Below are 19,953 nucleotides of genomic sequence, written 5' to 3'. Positions count from 1 at the left end.
TTGCTGTATCCAGATTGAGAGGACACATTGCATTTACACTTGTGTTCAATGTGTACACAATGCATCCCTGACCACCTCCGGAGGTGGTTTGGCCGATCAGATTGCAATCCTTCTTCAATGCGTTTTGGCGGTGTTTACACCTGGAATTTCAAGTGATAAAACACAATCTGATTGCAATCTGATCACAGAAAACGCATGTTAGCGCCAGGTGTAAATGGCCTCATTGATAGTATCACCAAGTGGCTTTTACTAAATCAAAGTATGCCAGTGCATCCATGTGCCATTCAGAGGTACAAATCCACAGTTTTTCCAATTAGTTTGAATGGGCTGGCAGAGTCCGTATCATCTTTTAAAATCTCATTTTAAAATGTACTTTTATCATAATTTATTTTATAACCTTCAACTTTTATTCATTTTTATGAATGAGCATGTCTGGGTGAATACTCAATTCTGATTGGCTGCAGGGTGTCCATTAATTCCTGATTAGGGCTGCAACAACTAATCGCTAAAAATCCATTATTAGATTAATTGGCAACAAATGCATTATCGATCCGTTGAGTTGTGATTCGTTGAGTTGCAGGGCTATATAATTATATAAACGTTTATATATCTACTAAGTCAGACTTGCTGTGTCTGACTGTCGCGCAGCTGGCCACTTCCTGTGTCGCAGACTGACTATGTCAGGTGTTGTGTCCATGGAGACGAGACGGTGCTAACATGGCGGAGGCGGCGAAAACTTCAACTAGACTCTATCTAAAGTATGGGAGCACTTCACATTCTGTCAAAGTAAAATGTGTGTTAGCTGCAAACTATTAAAGTTGACCTTGCATGACACGGACGCACCACGGTAATGAGGACAAAGAGAAACGTAACGTAACGTAGCCATGGATGAACAGGGCTCACAGGGGAAGCTGGTTAACGTTACTACAAAAAACTGTAAGCGAGATACCATATGGAAGCTAGATGATTTTACTTTCAAAATAAAAGCGATTGTTCCAGGTCTTAGTCAAAACCCCAGGTGTTAACAGGGAAACTGAGTTATGGCTTGTAAAAAAAATGTTTGATTTTGTTTTCAAAACGCACGAAAACATAAATTGATGGTATGAATGTTTAGCTGTCCCGTGACTAGTGGAGTCAGCTCTACCTATGCGAATGTCTGTGACTGAGTGAATCAGAGTCACGGAGGCAACCGTGTGTTCCCCGCAGGTGGCACACAGGCCGTAGTTTGGCCACCCTCAATCTACTGGTTTAAGTGTCCAGATCACCCTCCATCTACTGGTTTAAGTGTCCAGATCGCCCTCAGCCTGGTGACAGTTAGTTCCTCTGCTCTGGGGAAGCAGCTGTAAACGGGTTGGGAGGCGATGTGAAACTGTCAATGGCCTATTTTTAGTGTTTAACAGACTTTGAAATGTGCGCAGATGTAAAATATATATATATATATATATATATATATATATATATATATATATATATATATATATAGGAGAAGAGAAGGAGGAGACATGGAGCTCTCTTCTTCTCTCTACCTTCTTCTCCTCTCCTCTCTCTAAGAGAAGGAGGAGACATGGAGCTCTCTTCTCCTCCTCTCCTCTCTCTAAGACAAGGAGGAGACATGGAGCTCTCTTCTCCTCCTCTCCTCTCTCTAAGACAAGGAGGAGACATGGAGCTCTCTTCTCCTCCTCTCCTCTCTCTAAGACAAGGAGGAGACATGGAGCTCTCTTCTCCTCCTCTCTCTAAGAGGAGGAGACATGGAGCTCTCTTCTCCTCCTCTCTCTAAGAGGAGGAGACATGGAGCTCTCTTCTCCTCCTCTCCTCTCTCTAAGAGGAGACATGGAGCTCTCTTCTCCTCCTCTCCTCTCTCTAAGACAAGGAGGAGACATGGAGCTCTCTTCTCCTCCTCTCCTCTCTCTAAGAGGAGACATGGAGCTCTCTTCTCCTCCTCTCCTCTCTCTAAGAGGAGACATGGAGCTCTCTTCTCCTCCTCTCCTCTCTCTCTACCTTCTTCTTGGGTCCTTGGTCCTGCGGCAGCTCCTTCTCCTTCTTCCTCTTGTGTCCGTCGGTGCGCCCTGCGTCCTCCAGCGGAGGCGGGGCTTTCTTCTTGGGCGGCGGGTCGTCCGTGAGCTTCCAGCGCCCCACCTCCCCGTTATCCAGCCGCCGCTTCCCTGAGCCGTCTGCCTGGTCCTGCGTGGAGAGAACGTAGTACATATACTATAGTGTGGGTTTGTTGACAGGTCGTGGGTTGTTGACAGGTCGTGGGTTTGTTGACAGGTCGTGGGTTGTTGACAGGTCGTGGGTTTGTTGACAGGTCGTGGGTTGTTGACAGGTCGTGGGGTTGTTGACAGGTCGTGGGTTGTTGACAGGTCGTGGGGTTGTTGACAGGTCGTGGGGTTGTTGACAGGTCGTGGGTTGTTGACAGGTTGTGGGATTGTTGACAGGTTGTGGGTTGTTGACAGGTGGGGTTGTTGACAGGTCGTGGGTTGTTGACAGGTTGTGGGTTGTTGACAGGTGGGGTTGTTGACAGGTTGTGGGATTGTTGACAGGTCGTGGGTTGTTGACAGGTGGGGTTGTTGACAGGTCGTGGGTTGTTGACAGGTTGTGGGATTGTTGACAGGTCGTGGGTTGTTGACAGGTGGGGTTGTTGACAGGTTGTGGGATTGTTGACAGGTCGTGGGTTGTTGACAGGTGGGGTTGTTGACAGGTCGTGGGGTTGTTGACAGGTCGTGGGTTGTTGACAGGTCGTGGGATGTTGACAGGTGGGGTTGTTGACAGGTTGTGGGATTGTTGACAGGTCGTGGGTTGTTGACAGGTGGGGTTGTTGACAGGTCGTGGGCTGTTGACAGGTCATGGGTTGTTGACAGGTCGTGGGCTGTTGACAGGTCGTGGGTTGTTGACAGGTCGTGGGTTGTTGACAGGTCGTGGGGTTGTTGACAGGTTGTGGGATTGTTGACAGGTCGTGGGCTGTTGACAGGTCGTGGGTTGTTGACAGGTCGTGGGTTGTTGACAGGTCGTGGGGTTGTTGACAGGTCGTGGGCTCTCACCTTACTGGTCTTGCCCTCCTTGTGGCACTTGGGACACTCCCAGCAGTTTGGGATCTCATCGTTGATGATGCCTTCTGCTTTACCCATCTGGGGAGGCAACACAGCAACAATGTTTTAACAAACACACACACACACACACACACACACACACACACACAGTGGACTGTTGGTCAGGAGGACAAAAGAAGACTCATCGATTAGTCAAGAAAATATGAGAGTAATTGTTAGTTGCAGGCCTAGACACATTACAAACTTAAGTTTGTAAACAACACAAAATTGGTGAATCTTGAGCCTCCTGACTATTCACAGCAACAGAAGCTAATTTCTGAAAAATCAACCTTGGTCTGAGAAAATTAAAGCCGCAATATCACTCTCCGAAACTTCGCCGTTGCATTGACTGGATATAGGCTGGAAAATACTATAGAGCTGAACAGTCACGTGATATCTTTTGCCCCGGAAGTGAGTTTCCCATTCATTTTCTCCATAGACATTTTGTTGAAAAATCCTTATAACGAGTTTTAAAGCTGGAACAAAGCCAACCCGTGACCTACTGGATCATGAGTGACCATCAAACATTTCAGTTGGAGCAAAAACGAAAAAATAACAAACTGGGGGGGGGGGGGGGATCAAATTTAAAAAATTTCCCCGTTTTTATTTTTGCTCCAAGTGAAGTGAGCTCAATGAGGTTGAGGATCACCTGGGTGATCTTTCCTGCACACCGGCCATCACATCTCCTCGCTGCTAACAGTGAAGTGATGCTAGGCTGAGAGGAGGACGTTAACCAGGCTCAGATGTTTTGTGCTGTTTAAGTGGTGGATCATTGTCACAGCTGTGTTGTACTTATAAACAGCATCACACTTCTTGCAGTGAACAATGTCGTCTTTTAACTCGAAATGGTCGCACACAAAACTCTGCTTTGCTCGCTTCACTTCCACGTCTGGCTGAGTGCTGCCTGCCCCCATAGCCCCGCCCCCGAGGTGTGTCAGCTGTTCAGTTTTCTGTCTCATAGTCCCATTGCACCCTCACCTGGCTGGTTGCGACCATGTAGTGAAATCTAATCTTTAAGCACATCTATTTGATTTGATAAAAAAAAAAAAAAAAACGATCAAAATTCCACATGATCGACATGATTCCTTGACGATCAATTATCGATTTTCGATTATTGATGCCCATCCCTAGTGTGGAAGGACCTTTAATCAGCTGTAATATTCACATGTTCTCTCCCTTACAAGCCTTGGTCTGCAGAGAGCATCTGATTCTGCAGCGAGCAGACAGTTCCCACACTGTAAGTCTCCAGAGTGACAGAGAACAGACAGAGAGGGAAGAGAAACCAGACGTTACAACTGACAACGGCACCGCAGTGTGAAAGAGACAAGCAGTCGTCTCCACCACAGTCTCATTTGTTATACCAAGGTATCACAGTTCATCTGACAATGACATAATCATGTTTTTAAATCCTACACACAGCACCGTTAATAACCGTTACAAAACCCTGCTGGAGTCAGTGTCTATCTCTTCTTAAAACTATGACCAGGAACAGCTGTTTCTGTCCGTCATCTTGCTACCATCTCTCTATTGATAGTATCCATCATCCTTCCAGCCATCCGACCAACCATTCCCATATCCACCCAACCACTTATCTGTCGATCAGATCACTCAGATACACTCAACAAAAATATCAACGCAACATTCAAGATTTTAAATTTCCATTTTTGAAAAAATGTAATTATTCAAAAACAATTGAGACACATTCTAGGCAAAGTTGTGCAAATGATTTGAGGAAAAATGTGCTTTTCATGGAAAGTTAATGGGATATTTTAACTCCTTAAACACGGGACCAAAACTTCACATGTTGCATTCATATTTTTGTACATGATACTTACAGTTTTTCATTGTAATGAACAGAAATCTCACGAGACTAGAGCAGCCCACAGACGCATTCCTACAATAACAACTCTTCCCCCTCCCACGTGTGTGTTGAAACATTGTATTGGCATCACAGAGACTCTCTTTAAGAGACTCTCTTTCCATTTGTATTTATATCCTTCATTACTATTCTCTTTGTTCTCCAACCTGCATCTGTCTTCTCTGCTGCTGCAATGACCCAGTTTCCCCTCGGGATCAAAACATCACTTCATCTGTATCTGTTGTTGGTGCTGAGGAGAGCGCCCGAGCGCTTGTTTACAAAGGCAGACGGCCACCATGAGCAAATGGAGCAGACATTCTTTATTTCAGGCGCCTTCGTTCAACATGGAGAAGAAGTTGAAACAGGAGCAGACTGGGCGTCTGGGTAGTGCAGCGGACGGTAGCCTATATTCCCTGCCTACCACCAACACGAGGGTTGCAGGTTCGAGCCCCCGTGTTGCCTCCGGCTTGGTCGGGGCGTCCATACAGGCACACTTGGCCGTGTCTGCGGGTAGGAAGGAAGCCGGATTAACGCTTGGTTCACAGTAGGGATGTTCATTTTGAAAAATTTCCATAATCGATAATCGGTGAAAATTAACGATCAATTATCGATTATCGATCATATTAATACTTATATATTTTTATATATATATATTTTTTTTTACAAAATGAATGCTTATGGCAGAAAATACGAAAGACAACGTGTTCGCCTCAATGAACTCTTTATTTCAATGTGTCTCCTCTCCAACACTCTGCTGTCCCCGGCGCATGCCGGTGTGAATTCCCCATGTTTAAAACAGTTTTGTTGGCACAAAGGCCCGTGCCCAGCCAGAAAACTAGAGACTATATGAAGCTCCACCTCACGTTAGTCGGCTGTGCAATGGAGTGGGGCGAGGAGGAACGAATTCCACCCAAACCTAGTCCACAAAAAAAAAAAAAAAAAAAAAAATCGATCCAAATTCCACAGGATTGATTCCAATCCTTAACGATCAATTATCGATTTTCGACAATTGATGAACATCCCTAGTTCACAGCAGAAGGGCTCTGTTCTGCCCGGCGCCTGTCACAACTTGTATTGACTTCATGCCCGGCTGCACATAGCCGCTGGCGTCACGCAGGGGGAAAGTTGCAAAAAACTTGATACTTGATAGATATAAATAAAAAAATAAATAGTAACTGTTGTAAACACTGTACACCCCAGCCTCTTGGGGCTTAATACTTTAATATACTGTATATGTGTATATACCGTAGTATATGTCAGTGTTTCCCATACATAAAGGAATTTGTGGCGCACCGCCACAAAAGGATTTTGACCGCCACAAAAAGATGTTAACCAAAAAAATATATATATATTTTTTTTTTTTTTACAGTTCATGTCATTCTGGCCAATACTTCTGTTATAGCATTTCAGTCTGGAATATGGAATATCTTTCAATAATCTATGATTTAGATGCTAAATTGTCAAATACCGCCATCTGCTCCCTACCCAGGCACTTATGTATGTACTTAAAGGCCGGCTTTTCCGTGGGGGATATGAATATATATTAAATCTCACGCCCCTAAGGTTTTCGAATCCGTTGAAACTTTTGAAATTGGAGGTTTACTCACAGAGATATCAACCGAAATCCACTCTGTGTGTGGGGGGGGTGGTGGGGGGGAGGTGCGGGTGCGGGGACTCGAAATACTACATTTCCCACAATGCACTGGGCTCGCGTGGCCTTCGTTTTCATGCCCACCCCTCAGGCATTTGGCTGATATCAAACTCCAGTAGGTGGCGGTAATGCACATATATGTTTGCCAACCGCCATAAAACTCAAAGAAGAAGAAGGCTTCGACAATAAAACATACAGAGAAGAAGAAATAAATCGAAAATAAAATTGCCTCCAAATTGCACCAAATTTAAACGGTAGTATATATGTCGGGAGATGTCTTCATAAAAAAAAAATCATGCATTTTAAGGCATTTTCGTAGGAGTTACGCGCATCTGATGTTGTAACTATTTTCTGTAAAAATGTGTAAAAACGGGTACATTGCTCAGCGTTGATTTCGTTACTTCAACCCACCTACTACTAGATGTAAAATTTGATGAGCTTTCCAATGCCGCCAGTCCCGTGTCTGTCCGTGCTTCCGTTCCCGAGATCGGTCTCTTTGCAAGGAACTATGGGAAGCTAATATTAGCTACAGCAGGCTAGGCGGTTGAAAAAGATGGCTGCCTTTTCGTTTTTGTTGGAGACCTCTGAAGGGGCATGGAGGACCTCTAGAGGCGGGACCATGGCTCACAACAGTTGTAGTTCATAGGTGCACGACTTCCGCAAGGCGGACTTGGGCCAGATGACGCGAAACGCGTCGGCTGGCCCAAAAAATATGTGAGAGATGCTTGATATCTCTGGGAGTGAAGCTCCAATTTCAAAAATTTCAACGGATTCGAAAACCTTAGGGGCGTGAGATTTAATATATATTCATATTCCCCACGGTAAAGCCTTCCTTTAATCTAACTAACTTAACCTAAATAACTATCCGGTGTGCACAACATTGTCAGCCTAAACTCCGGCTGACACCCCAAAAACCTACAATCCGCTACAGAAAAATGTATATTGTTTGTTTATTAACTGGCCCCTCGCCTTCTATCATTTCACGAAAGTGGCAAAGCAAGTTGAGTATCCCTGACCTATAGAGAGAAATTTAGTTTGTCATTGTAAACCCACAGCACAGTAATGATGACATGTTCTCCATAGATCTAGCCTTTTAATTTTGCTCTTAAGCTTTCTCAAAGTACACCAAATTCATGCATTTTACTTTAAAATGTTTAAACAAATCCTGTGGGACACTGTATGTTGCTAAATCCTTTCATTGTTAGATAACACAAACTGTGGCAAATCATAAGCAAATTGTTGTATAAGCATTGCTTCTGCTGTCATGGTGACGTCATGTTGGATGAAGAGGAGGAACAGGAGGACATCTTCTTGTTCTACAACTTGGAAGCGTTTACGTGTTTCTCTCTTTGAAATGCCCACGACCCAAAATACATTTTATTTTAAAATTAACCCGAAACAAAATGCAGCAGATATTATTCACCTTTTGTAGGAAGATCCCATAACTAGTTGTATTTAGCGCTAGAAGGCCGACATGAATGTTTGTTCTGCTTGTGTTTAGGGTAAATCCGACATGACACGATGGTGGCATGAGTATGTATGTGATGTATTACAGGCTGTGTTTTCTGATGCTTCAGTCGCTCCTAATGTTAAGTAGCGGGCCAAGTTTCCTCGCGCTCTGTGTTCTCCGTGGAAGAGATGCAGGCAGAGGGAGGGTTCCTCACGCTCTGTGTTCTCCGTGGAAGAGATGCAGGAGGAGGGGGGGCACCAGAGAGCTGACATCACGTTCAAATCCTCTTAATGACTACGAGGTCTGCATCATGTCATCATCAGCACCAACACAGAGTCCACACACACAGTCTGCTGCTCTTCTTATGAATGAGTCCTTTCCATGGTGAACGAAGACACGTCAAAGAAATCATCTCTGCCACATAATCATCATCAGATGATGATGATCATCAAATCATCATTCAGATGATCATCAAAATCATCATAATCATCTCTGACACATTTCTTCATGCCATCTCCCTTTTTCTTTGTAATCACGTTTCATTTGTGGACGTTCTGGTGACATCATTCACCTTATATGGACCAAGAATGCGAGGCATCCCATCGACGTTTACCGCATGGCTATGGTTTAACACTGCCTTGGTCCTTTGGGGTCCTTTGCTTGATCCTAACATAGTCGGCTAATAAAGTGCCTGACGGAAAATGAAGCTTAAAATACGTTCATAGACTAAAGAATGTCATTAATTGTCCTCATTATTGATGCATCATTTCACCCGCCCGCAACCTATCTGCTATTAATCAGAATGTGTATTTTTATATGATCCAGGCAGCGCTTTAGCCACGCCAAAAAAACGGCATGTGGACACACGCTTACCTGTACATCTAAACATCAACAACCCACCAGCAGCTCTGCATCAGCATCTCTTCACATTCAATTTGCTTTAATTGTGTTATTATCTACATCGTATTTCTTTGCTGCTACAATGACCTAGTTTCTCGCCACGATCAGTACATTTACATCTACTGTATCCAAAATAGGAATCCCAGAATCCGCATCCATTTCTGTTGGCCCACGTCATGTCAGCTGACACGCCAACGTCATGTCAGCTGACACACCAGCGTCATGTCAGCTGCACGGAGTCAGAGGCACGCCGACATGTGCTGAGTGTGCACATACGTGTGCACAGTCACCACGCTTACAGACACACACACACATGACCCCACCTTCAGACAGCTGGGGTGGACAAACTTGGCCCAGATAGTACATGCCATAACACACATGCCATAACACACGCACACACACACACACACACACACACACACACACACACACACGGAACGATTTGTGTTCCAACAGTGCTGAACTTAGAGCAGGGGGATGTTGACCTTTGCAAAATCAAATATGTCACAATATTTTATTTGAACCAAATAAGTCGATAATGTGAGGAGACTTGTGAGTACCGTAAATTCCGGACTATAAGCCGCGGCTTTTTTCCCGTTTTTTGGCCTTTTTTGCCCCCTGCGGCTTATATAACGGTGCGTCTTATCTATGGATTTTTCCAGCAAACGGCCACTCGGGAACCTCCAAAATCTATGGATGTTGGTATGAGGCAGAACGAGAGCAAGACAGACATTATGAGAGCGAGACCCTGATTGGATGATGTTGCAAAAAATGTGCCTCGCGACCTGATTGGAGCACTGTGCCACTACTCTCTCTCAGCCACTACGGTAAAACACCCTCCCTCCCTCCTCCCTCGCTCCGGGGGGAAAAAGGCAGCGATGGAGCCTGAAAGACAGTCTGAATGAAATTGAATGTAACATTCCCAATTCTATGTATTACATTCTAAAAAACTAACAGCAACATTTTGGAAGGCTAAGCCACACAACTAGCTCGTTGTAATCTAACATCATGCTTCAAAAGATGGAGAACTGGCTGTGTTACGACGATGGCGGCGATTGAGCCTGAAAGCCATGTCTGAGACAGTAGCGAGACAGGAACAACAACAGCAGCAGCAGCAAAGGATCATGCACCATCCCGAGACGAAAGGGACTGTCCGTCAGGGCGCGGACGACTGTGTGTCAGCAACTCCCTCCCGACTACCAGGAGAAAATTACAAACTTCGGCGAATTCACACAAAGAAAGATCAAGGAATATTCCATCGGACCGGAGCAGATCATAAATATGGATGAAGTGCCTTTGACGTTCGACCTGCCTCTCACTAGGACTGTTAACAAGAAAGGTGAATCGTCCATCACGTTGAGAACCACAGGTCACGAGAGAACGAATTTCACTTGTGTTCTTGCAGCTGTGCAGCTCCCGCCGATGGTGATTTTTAAGCATCTCACAATGTGTGATTTTGTCTGGGGATTAGTGACCTGACTTTTGTTTTGTTGAAATGTTAATAAATGGGAGCTTCCCCAAACAGCCATCTCTTTCCCGACAATCCCCTCTGTGCACGAAGCCTTACATATGGTAATTAAACATCAAAACACCCGCGGCTTATAGACCGGTACGGCTTATATAAGAAAAAAATAGTCACCTTTGAAGGTGCGGCTTATAGACCGGTGCGCCTTATAGTCCGGAATTTACGGTATTTGTGCTTTCATATGGTTCAGTATTTAGTATTTACACACAGGAACATGTTGAAAATTAGCAATGATCATTACTAATGATCATTACTAATGATCATTACTAATGATCATTACTAATCAGTCAAAAGTCGTAAGGTGGATATGATGAGCAGGCTGATACATTCAGAATGTTGGGTCACTTCACTGTAACGCAGGAAGAAGCTATTTCTCAATCTTACAATCATCAAAATCCCAAACGATAACTAGTCTCATATCATCAAATTGATATGATATGAATGTATCGCCCAGCCCCCTAGTGTCCAAATGATGTATGGAAGGAGTGACATGTTTAACAGTCATTCTTACACATTCTCTCTAACTGGGATCATTTATGCTCAATTAAACTCAAGTGAAATTCAACTCCTTCCTCATTTTGCTGTCGACCTTAAACCCCAAAGGGACACTAGGGGGCGTTGATTTGATCATGCCATGTGTTTCACTTCTGGGTTTGCTTTCCAGGCAGCTCTGTGGCTCACAAGTGAGCTGGAAGTTACAGCTAACGCTAGCTAGCTTGCTGATGACATTGATTCTACACTGTTGAACACAGAGTTCACACAGCCCTTCACAATAAGAGTTCACACAGCCCTTCAAAATAAAGGTATTTTGACAATAAACTAACCCGTGTGTGTGAGAAGGAGTGTGCATGATACTGTGAATAAGAAGCCAGTTCTAAATGACAGTGAAGAAACTTTATATTTGACTCCTTTCTTAACCTGGTCTTTCAGATGCTAGTAATGGCATGTACAAGTCAACGGCACCTGGTGACCCCCCGCCCGGACCCTCCTCAGGGACCTCCTGGTGGTCCTTGGACCCCACTTTGAGAACCACCGCCCTTAATAAATCTACACACATAAACAGCTCCAAACACACAGTGAGTAGACACAATTTGAGATAGCTCATAAAGCTCATACACACACACACACACACACACACACACACACACACACACACCTTGAGGCAGCTGGGGTGGATGATTTCGTTGCAGATGGTACACTCCATGAGGGAGAGGCTGAACTTCTCCTCCTCTGAGTCCACCGTGTCCTCCTTCCCCGCCTCGCCGCACGCAAAGCACACGGCTGTGTGGGGCAGCACCGGCTATACAGAGACAGAGACAGAGACAGCACATATCAGAGACATGTCAGACAGCACATATCAGAGACATGTCAGACACAGAGACAGCACATATCAGAGACATGTCAGACACAGAGACAGAGACAGCACATATCAGAGACATGTCAGACACAGAGACAGAGACAGCACATATCAAGAGACATGTCAGACACAGAGACAGCACATATCAGAGACATGTCAGACACAGACACAGCACATATCAGAGACATGTCAGAGACAGCACATATCAGAGACATGTCAGAGACAGAGACAGCACATATCAGAGACATACACAGCACATATCAGAGACATGTCAGACACAGACACAGCACATATCAGAGACAGAGACAGCACATATCAGAGACATGTGAGACACAGAGACAGCACATATCAGAGACATACAGTATCAGACACAGAGACACAGCACATATCAGAGACATTCAGATTTTACAATCAAGACTCCAGATTATTTTAATAGCCATAGTGAGTAAACATGTTACAAGTTACAAATGTGTGTTTTTGCCATTTTGAGCACCACAAGCCGAGTGCCATCCAGTTCCATTGTGTTGGAGAGAAGGCAGACACTCTGCGGCCGATATCTCCAGAACTCAGGCAACTAACAAAAAACGATGTAGATGGATAAATAGCACTACAGGTGAAATGAAAAATATGTATTTTGGATTTTAGGGTGAGCTGTTCCTTTAAACCCTGTGTATTATACTGTGCAAACTGACGTTCATTCTGGATTATAGGCCAATATAGCTAGGGATGGGGCCGATCCGATCCAATATCGGTAGCCGATATGGCACTAATTCACGGATCGGATCGGAATTGGAAAAAAAAAAAAAAAAAAAAATTGCAATTCCAGCACACAGCTGGCCGTAATTTGTGTAATAATGTATAATAGTATCCTTCTTTGCCTTGTATATTTTCTTAATTTTGTCTGCTTTTTGCAAGGTATATTTTAAAAAAAAACTTTAATTGGCCAACTCTTTGCCTATACTGTATATTCAAGAAAAATATTGGTATCGGCATAATATCGGTATCGGCAGATATCCAAATTCAGGTATCGGAATCGGATCGGAAGTGAAAAAAGTGGATCGGTGCATCCCTAAATATAGCCCAGCTAGTTAGATTTGAAACCTTGTACAACATGTTTTGGCAATACTGTACTTAAATATACTGTAGTTAAATATACTGTAGTTAAATATACTGTACTTAAATATACTGTACTTAAATATATGGTACTTAAATATACTGTACTTAAATATACTGTACTTAAATACACTGTACTTAAATACACTGTACTTAAATACACTGTACTTAAATACACTGTACTTATACACTGTACTGAAATACACTGTGCTTAAATACACTGTGCTTAAAACACTGTACTTAAATACACTGTACTTAAATACACTGTACTTAAATACACTGTACTTAAATATACTGTACTTAAATACACTGTACTTAAATACACTGTACTGAAATACACTGTGCTTAAATACACTGTGCTTAAATACACTGTGCTTAAATACACTGTGCTTAAATACACTGTGCTTAAATACACTGTGCTTAAATACACTGTACTTAAATACACTGTACTTAAATATACGGTACTTAAATATACGGTACTTAAATATACGGTACTTAAATATACGGTACTTAAATATACTGTACTTAAATATACTGTACTTAAATACACTGTACTTAAATATACGGTACTTAAATATACGGTACTTAAATATACGGTACTTAAATATACTGTACTTAAATATACTGTACTTAAATACACTGTACTTAAATACACTGTACTTAAATACACTGTACTTAAATACACTGTACTTAAATATACGGTACTTAAATATACGGTACTTAAATATACTGTACTTAAATATACTGTACTTAAATATACTGTACTTAACACGTTCACTGCCAATGACGTGTTTTTACGTCAAACAGAATCCAACGGTTGACTGCCAATGACGTGTTTTTACGTCAAAATTTTTTTTTTTTTTTTTTGACCGTGGGATGTGCATCTAACCCTTTTACATCTCTTATATCAATATTGAAGCCACCGAACATGTACAACCCATTCCACCGACCCACTAAGTGGCGACAGTGCTCTCCCAGACTAGAGGAAGGCAAGCAAAAAGCAGTGTGAGGAAGCCATTCTCGTGAAAATGGCTGGGCGAAAACGCTTTCGTTTTCGCGCTGATTGCTGGCGGTGCGGGATTGCAAATTTGCATAATAGATTACGGGTGGAACACACTTTGAAACACGCAGCATAAATAAGACCAGAATCGCAAAAGCTTCATCAAAGCTCTCAACACAAACCACAAGAAACGAGCGAGCCGATCCAGACTTGCACAGCGGCCGCCAGCAGACAGGCAGCAGCAGCAGAAGCAGTGAGCCTGGTGACGCGAGGTTACAGCAGCAGCAGCAACGAGCTTGTGACATGCCCGCTGCAGCCAAGAAGAACACACACGGAGGGAGGAGTTTGAAGTAGAGGGGTGTTTCCTGCTGTTATGGAGGAAATTACTGTTCAAAACTATTGTTTAGATGTCTGACGTCTTACTGATGCCAAAAATGAATGGTTAAAGTGACTGTTCTATCGAATTTCACAAAAAGCCGTTTATCTCAGAATCATTTTTCTGACGCTGAAACCATGCTGTATTCAACTGCTAATGCTTACATAACTACTAACTCTACAAACTAACTCTTTTAGACAGAGAAAGCACACATTCTATTAGTTCTTTTGAGATATTGTGTGTTCACAAAATCTTAGCAGAAAAGAATCCTCGGGTCTTGAAAGATGAGCCAGAATCCTCAAAAAAACCCTCTGGCAGAACCTACCTACAGTAAAAAAAAAACGGCTGGCAGTGAATGTGTTAAATATACTGTACTTAAATATACTGTACTTAACACATTCACTGCCAGCCGTTTTTTCAATACTGTACTTCTGCCAAGGTTTTTTTTTGAGGATTCTGGCTCATCTTTCAAGAGCCGAGGATTCTTTTCTGTTAGGATTTTGTGAACACAAAATATCTCAAAAGAACTAATAGAATGTGTGCTTTCTCTGTCTAAAAGAGTTAGTTTGTAGAGTTAGTAGTTATGTAGGCATTAGCAGTTGAATACAGCATGGTTTCAGCATCTGAAAATGAAAGGTGAGAAAAATGCCTTTTTGTGAAATTCGATAGAACAGTCACTTTAACCATTTATTTTTGGCATCAGTAAGACGTCAGACATCTAAACAATAGTTTTGAACAGTAATTTCCTCCATAACAGCAGGAAAGCCCCTCTCCTTCAAACTCCTCCCTCCGTGTGTGTTCTCCTCCCTCCGTGGCTGCAGCGGGCGGGTGTGTGACAAGCGAGTTTCTGTTGTCTGTGCTGCCTGGCTGCCCCTCGTCGGGCGAGTCTGGATGGGCTCGCTCGTTTCTTGGGGTTTCGGTTGAGAGCTTTGATGAAGCTTTTGCGATTCTGGGCTTTATGCTGCGTGTTTCAAAGTGTGTTCCACCCAGTCTATTTTTGGAACCCCCCACCGTTGTGCGCCACCGTTGTGCTCCAGCGCGAAAGCGTTTTAGCCTACAGTATGAGAATGGTTTCCTCACGCTATTCCCTGCAGTTTTGGCTCGGCTTTCAATAGTCTGGAGAGCACTGTCACCACTTAGTGGGTCGGTGGAATGGGTTGTACACGTTCGGTGGCTCTCATATTTTTATAGGAGATGTAAAAGGGTTAGATCAACGTCCCACCGTCAAAAAAAAAAAAAAAAAAAAATTTGACGAGTTGACTCGCCATTGGCAGTCAACCGTTGGTTTCTGCTTGACGAGTTGACTCGCCAATGGCAGTGAACGTGTTAAATATACTGTACTTAAATATACTGTACTTAAATACACTGTACTTAAATACACTGTACTTAAATACACTGTACTTAAATACACTGTACTTAAATACACTGTACTTAAATACACTGTACTTAAATACACTGTACTTAAATACACTGTACTTCAATATACTGTACTTCAATATACGGTACTTCAATATACGGTACTTCAATATACGGTACTTAAATATACTGTACTTAAATATACTGTACTATACTGTACTTAAATATACGGTACTTAAATATACGGTACTTAAATATACGGTACTTAAATATACGGTACTTAAATACACTGTACTTAAATACACTGTACTTAAATACACTGTGCTTGAATACACTGTGCTTGAATACACTGTACTTGAATACACTGTACTTGAATACACTGTACTTGAATACACTGTACTTGAATACACTGTACTTGAATACACGGTACTTGAATATACGGTACTTGAATATACGGTACTTAAATATACGGTACTTAAATATACGGTAGTTAAATATAAGGTACTTAAATATACGGTACTTAAATATACGGTACTTAAATATACGGTAGTTAAATATTAGGGATGGGCATCGAATTTCGAATTTTCGAATAATCGTTGTTATTATCAAGGTCGACTTTTATTATTGAAATTCGAAATTCAAAAAAGAAAAAAAAGAAAAAAAAAAAAAAAAAATTTGAGTGAAATGTTGCATTGTCTTCCCTGATTCTAAGTATAGTCAAATCGCTTGGTTTGAGCAAGTAAAACAATTTTTATAAGCATTTTAAGCAAGGTTTATGGAAAAATGAATGGCGGATGAAATCCCATGAAGAGGGAGAGGGGGTGACTTTGGCACCCCTTTGGCACTCAGACCTGAGCCTACTAAATATTTAATGAACCACTCATGATTGTCAAAACTGTTTTTTATTTTCGAAAATGTCAATGTCATGTAACATGTTCTTTACTTCAGTGGTGCAATGCTTGTTTGAGCTAAAAATCCACAGCAGAAGCTTTTTATATTAATTAATAAAGCCGTAGACTTAGAATCAGGGGAGACAATGCAACATTTCACTCACACAAAAAAAAAAAAAAAAAAAAAAAAAAAAATTACATTTTTAATTTTTTTTACATTTTTATTTTTATTTTCGAATTTCGAATTAAATTCGAATTTGGCCAGCGAATTTCGAATAGTGTTTTTGCTAGAAATGCCCATCCCTATTAAATATACTGTACTTAAATATACGGTACTTAAATATACTGTACTTAAATATACTGTACTTAAATATACTGTACTTAAATACACTGTACTTAAATATACTGTACTTAAATATACTGTACTTAAATATATGGTACTTAAATATATGGTACTTAAATATATGGTACTTAAATATACTGTACTTAAATATACTGTACTTAAATATACTGTACTTAAATATACTGTACTTAAATATATGGTACTTAAATATATGGTAGTTAAATATACTGTACTTAAATATACTGTACTTAAATATACTGTACTTAAATATACTGTACTTAAATACACTGTACTTAAATATACTGTACTTAAATATATGGTACTTAAATATATGGTACTTAAATATACTGTACTTAAATATACTGTACTTAAATATACTGTACTTAAATATATGGTACTTAAATATATGGTACTTAAATATACTGTACTTAAATATACTGTACTTAAATATACTGTACTTAAATACACTGTACTTAAATATACTGTACTTAAATATATGGTACTTAAATATATGGTACTTAAATATATGGTACTTAAATATACTGTACTTAAATATACTGTACTTAAATATACTGTACTTAAATATACTGTACTTAAATATACTGTACTTAACTCATTGAGTGCCATGGACGAACATGTTCGTCATTTCAAATAGTAACGTAGAGTGCCAAGGACGGACATGTTCGTCAATTGCGTTTTTTGACGGGGGGGTGTCGATCTAAGCCTCTTACATCGTCTTTTACAATATGAGAGCTATTGGATGTGTCTAACCTATTTTACAGAACCCTTAGGTGGCGACAGTGCTCTCCACATAACAGAAAGGCAAGGAAAAAACAAAGAAGAAGTCGTTATGGAAACGGAAATCGCATCGCATCCGTATGCATCGATATGCTGAAGCACGTTACTGCAGCTGTGCCTGCAGCAGCCAATCTGCTCCCACAATTGAGCCGCTCCGTGTCGGTTGCGACAGCACATCCGCACATCCACACCGTGGAGTTGTTATTATTCTCAACTGGAAGCATCGTTGCCGGTGACAAACACACGCGGAACGCTGTAAAAAAGCTGGATGTTGTGCACCATTCACTGTGCGCACAGCAAACTCAGCAGAGAGCCACCACAGACAGGAGGAGGAGTGTGCAGTTGAGGCGAGGCGGGGCGGGGCGGGGCGGGGGGGGCACGCAGAGCAGCACGCAACACCCAGACAGACCCAGGCAGCAGGACAGGATTGACAAACGCAAGCCAGAATATCCGATGCCCACCAGCAGCAAATCAAGACCAGCAAGAAGCTGCAACCAGCAGCGCACGCAGGGGCCAGCGCTGCTGGTTGTAGCTAAAAATATTATTCTGCCAAACAAAATTCCCTGGCCTTTACTGTTTTATTGAAGGAAATTATTTTTGAGGTGTGACTACATTAGAAAAGATTAGCTTCAGAGTCAGTGATGTGCTTGAAATGTTTAATTTCACAAAAGGCCAATTATCTCAGCTTCTAGAAAAAAATTGCTGTTTTTGGATGAATCAAGCTATCTTCTCCGGCTCATAACTAAAGAACGGAAAATGGGATCAATAAACTTTTTTTTGCAGATGATAGAATAGAGTCTCATCGTTCTTTGTGCGTGTTCAGTGTTTACATAGTAATATCACACAATATTCTGTGGGCCTCGAGAAATCACTGAAAACGCTCTGAAACTCTGGCACTGGGAGCGTCCGTTCTCCAAAAGTGGCTGGCACTCAATGAGTTAAATATACTGTACTTAAATATACTGTACTTAAATATATGGTACTTAAATATATGGTACTTAAATATATGGCCATGCCAAAAGAGAAAAGGGGGAGGAAATATTCATTCATCCATTCAGGTCAGATCAGTAACACACAAAGAAGAAACAGCATGATGGACTCATAATGGCTCTTCTTCTGTGGTGTTCAGAGCAGGTGAGAACACACGAAGAAGAAACAGCATGATGGACTCATAATGGCTCTTCTTCTGTGGTGTTCAGAGCAGGTGAGAACACACGAAGAAGAAACAGCATGATGGACTCATAATGGCTCTTCTTCTGTGGTGTTCAGAGCAGGTCAGAACACATGAAGAAGAAACAGCATGATGGACTCATAATGTCTCTTCTTCTGTGGTGTTCAGAGCAGGTCAGAACACATGAAGAAACAGCATGATGGACTCATAATGTCTCTTCTTCTGTGGTGTTCAGAGCAGGTCAGAACAGTAACACACGAAGAAGAAACAGCATGATGGACTCATAATGGCTCTTCTTCTGTGGTGTTCAGAGCAGGTCAGAACACATGAAGAAGAAAAAGCTGAATAAGAGCATCAGTCCATTAGGCCAGGCGACCTCTCCGACCTTTCAGTCTGCCACTGCCCTGTCTGAAAACTGAGCTGTCCACAGTCCTGTGTGTGTGTGTGTGTGTGTGTGTGTGTGTGTGTGTGTGTGTGTGTGTGTGTGTGTGTGTGTGTGTGTGTGTAACTGTGTGTGTGTGTGTGTGTGTGTGTGTGTGTGTGTGTGTGTGTGTGTGTGTGTGTGTGTGTGTGTCTGTCTGTGACTCAGCTGAAGCCAGGGGCTAACGTGAGACTGTTCTTCAGCAGGAAATGGGAGAAGTGATGACTCAGGGGAATCTGAACTGCACGCACACACACACACACACACACACAAGCTGCATCCACAAACACACACAGCAGGTTTAGTAATAGTAATATTACTAATAGAGTGTGTGTGTGTGTGTGTGTGTGTGTGTGTGTGTGTGTGTGTGTGTGTGTGTGTGTGTGTGTGTGTGTGTGTGTGTGTGTGTGCATGCGTGTGTGTGCATGCGTGTGTGTGCATGTATGTGTGTGTGCTAGAGCCCGACCGATATATCGGTTCGCCGATATTTTCGGCCGATATTGGCCGATTACCGATATATCGTATCAGCCGATATGGTGCGCCGATATTGCCGATTGTTTTTTTTAAGTTATAGACAGCATGTTGTGTACATTTGATATTTTTTCTTAACTATTTGTTCTATTGTGTTTTTGTATTTCTAGTTATTTATAATTATTAC

At 42.0% G+C, this 19,953-nt stretch overlaps 1 protein-coding gene across 1 annotated transcript in view; it reads right to left on the bottom strand.

The window, feature by feature from the left end:
* fbxl19 (F-box and leucine rich repeat protein 19) overlaps positions 1 to 19,953 on the bottom strand; it is a gene marked incomplete at both ends in the record, with an annotated part of 43,195 nt that overhangs the window by 14,601 nt on the left and 8,641 nt on the right. The window contains 3 exons of the mRNA XM_083649347.1: positions 1,999 to 2,181; positions 3,039 to 3,125; positions 11,627 to 11,770. Coding sequence (XP_083505473.1) covers positions 1,999 to 2,181; positions 3,039 to 3,125; positions 11,627 to 11,770 — 414 coding nt within the window. The remainder of the gene's footprint in view (positions 1 to 1,998; positions 2,182 to 3,038; positions 3,126 to 11,626; positions 11,771 to 19,953) is intronic.

The sequence above is a fragment of the Poromitra crassiceps genome, assembly GCF_964638095.1.
Source record: "Poromitra crassiceps genome assembly, chromosome: 13".
In the NCBI taxonomy this organism is placed as follows: domain Eukaryota; kingdom Metazoa; phylum Chordata; class Actinopteri; order Beryciformes; family Melamphaidae; genus Poromitra; species Poromitra crassiceps.
The sequence above is the reverse complement of the archived record's forward strand: the minus strand, read 5'-3'. Positions and strand labels throughout refer to the sequence as shown.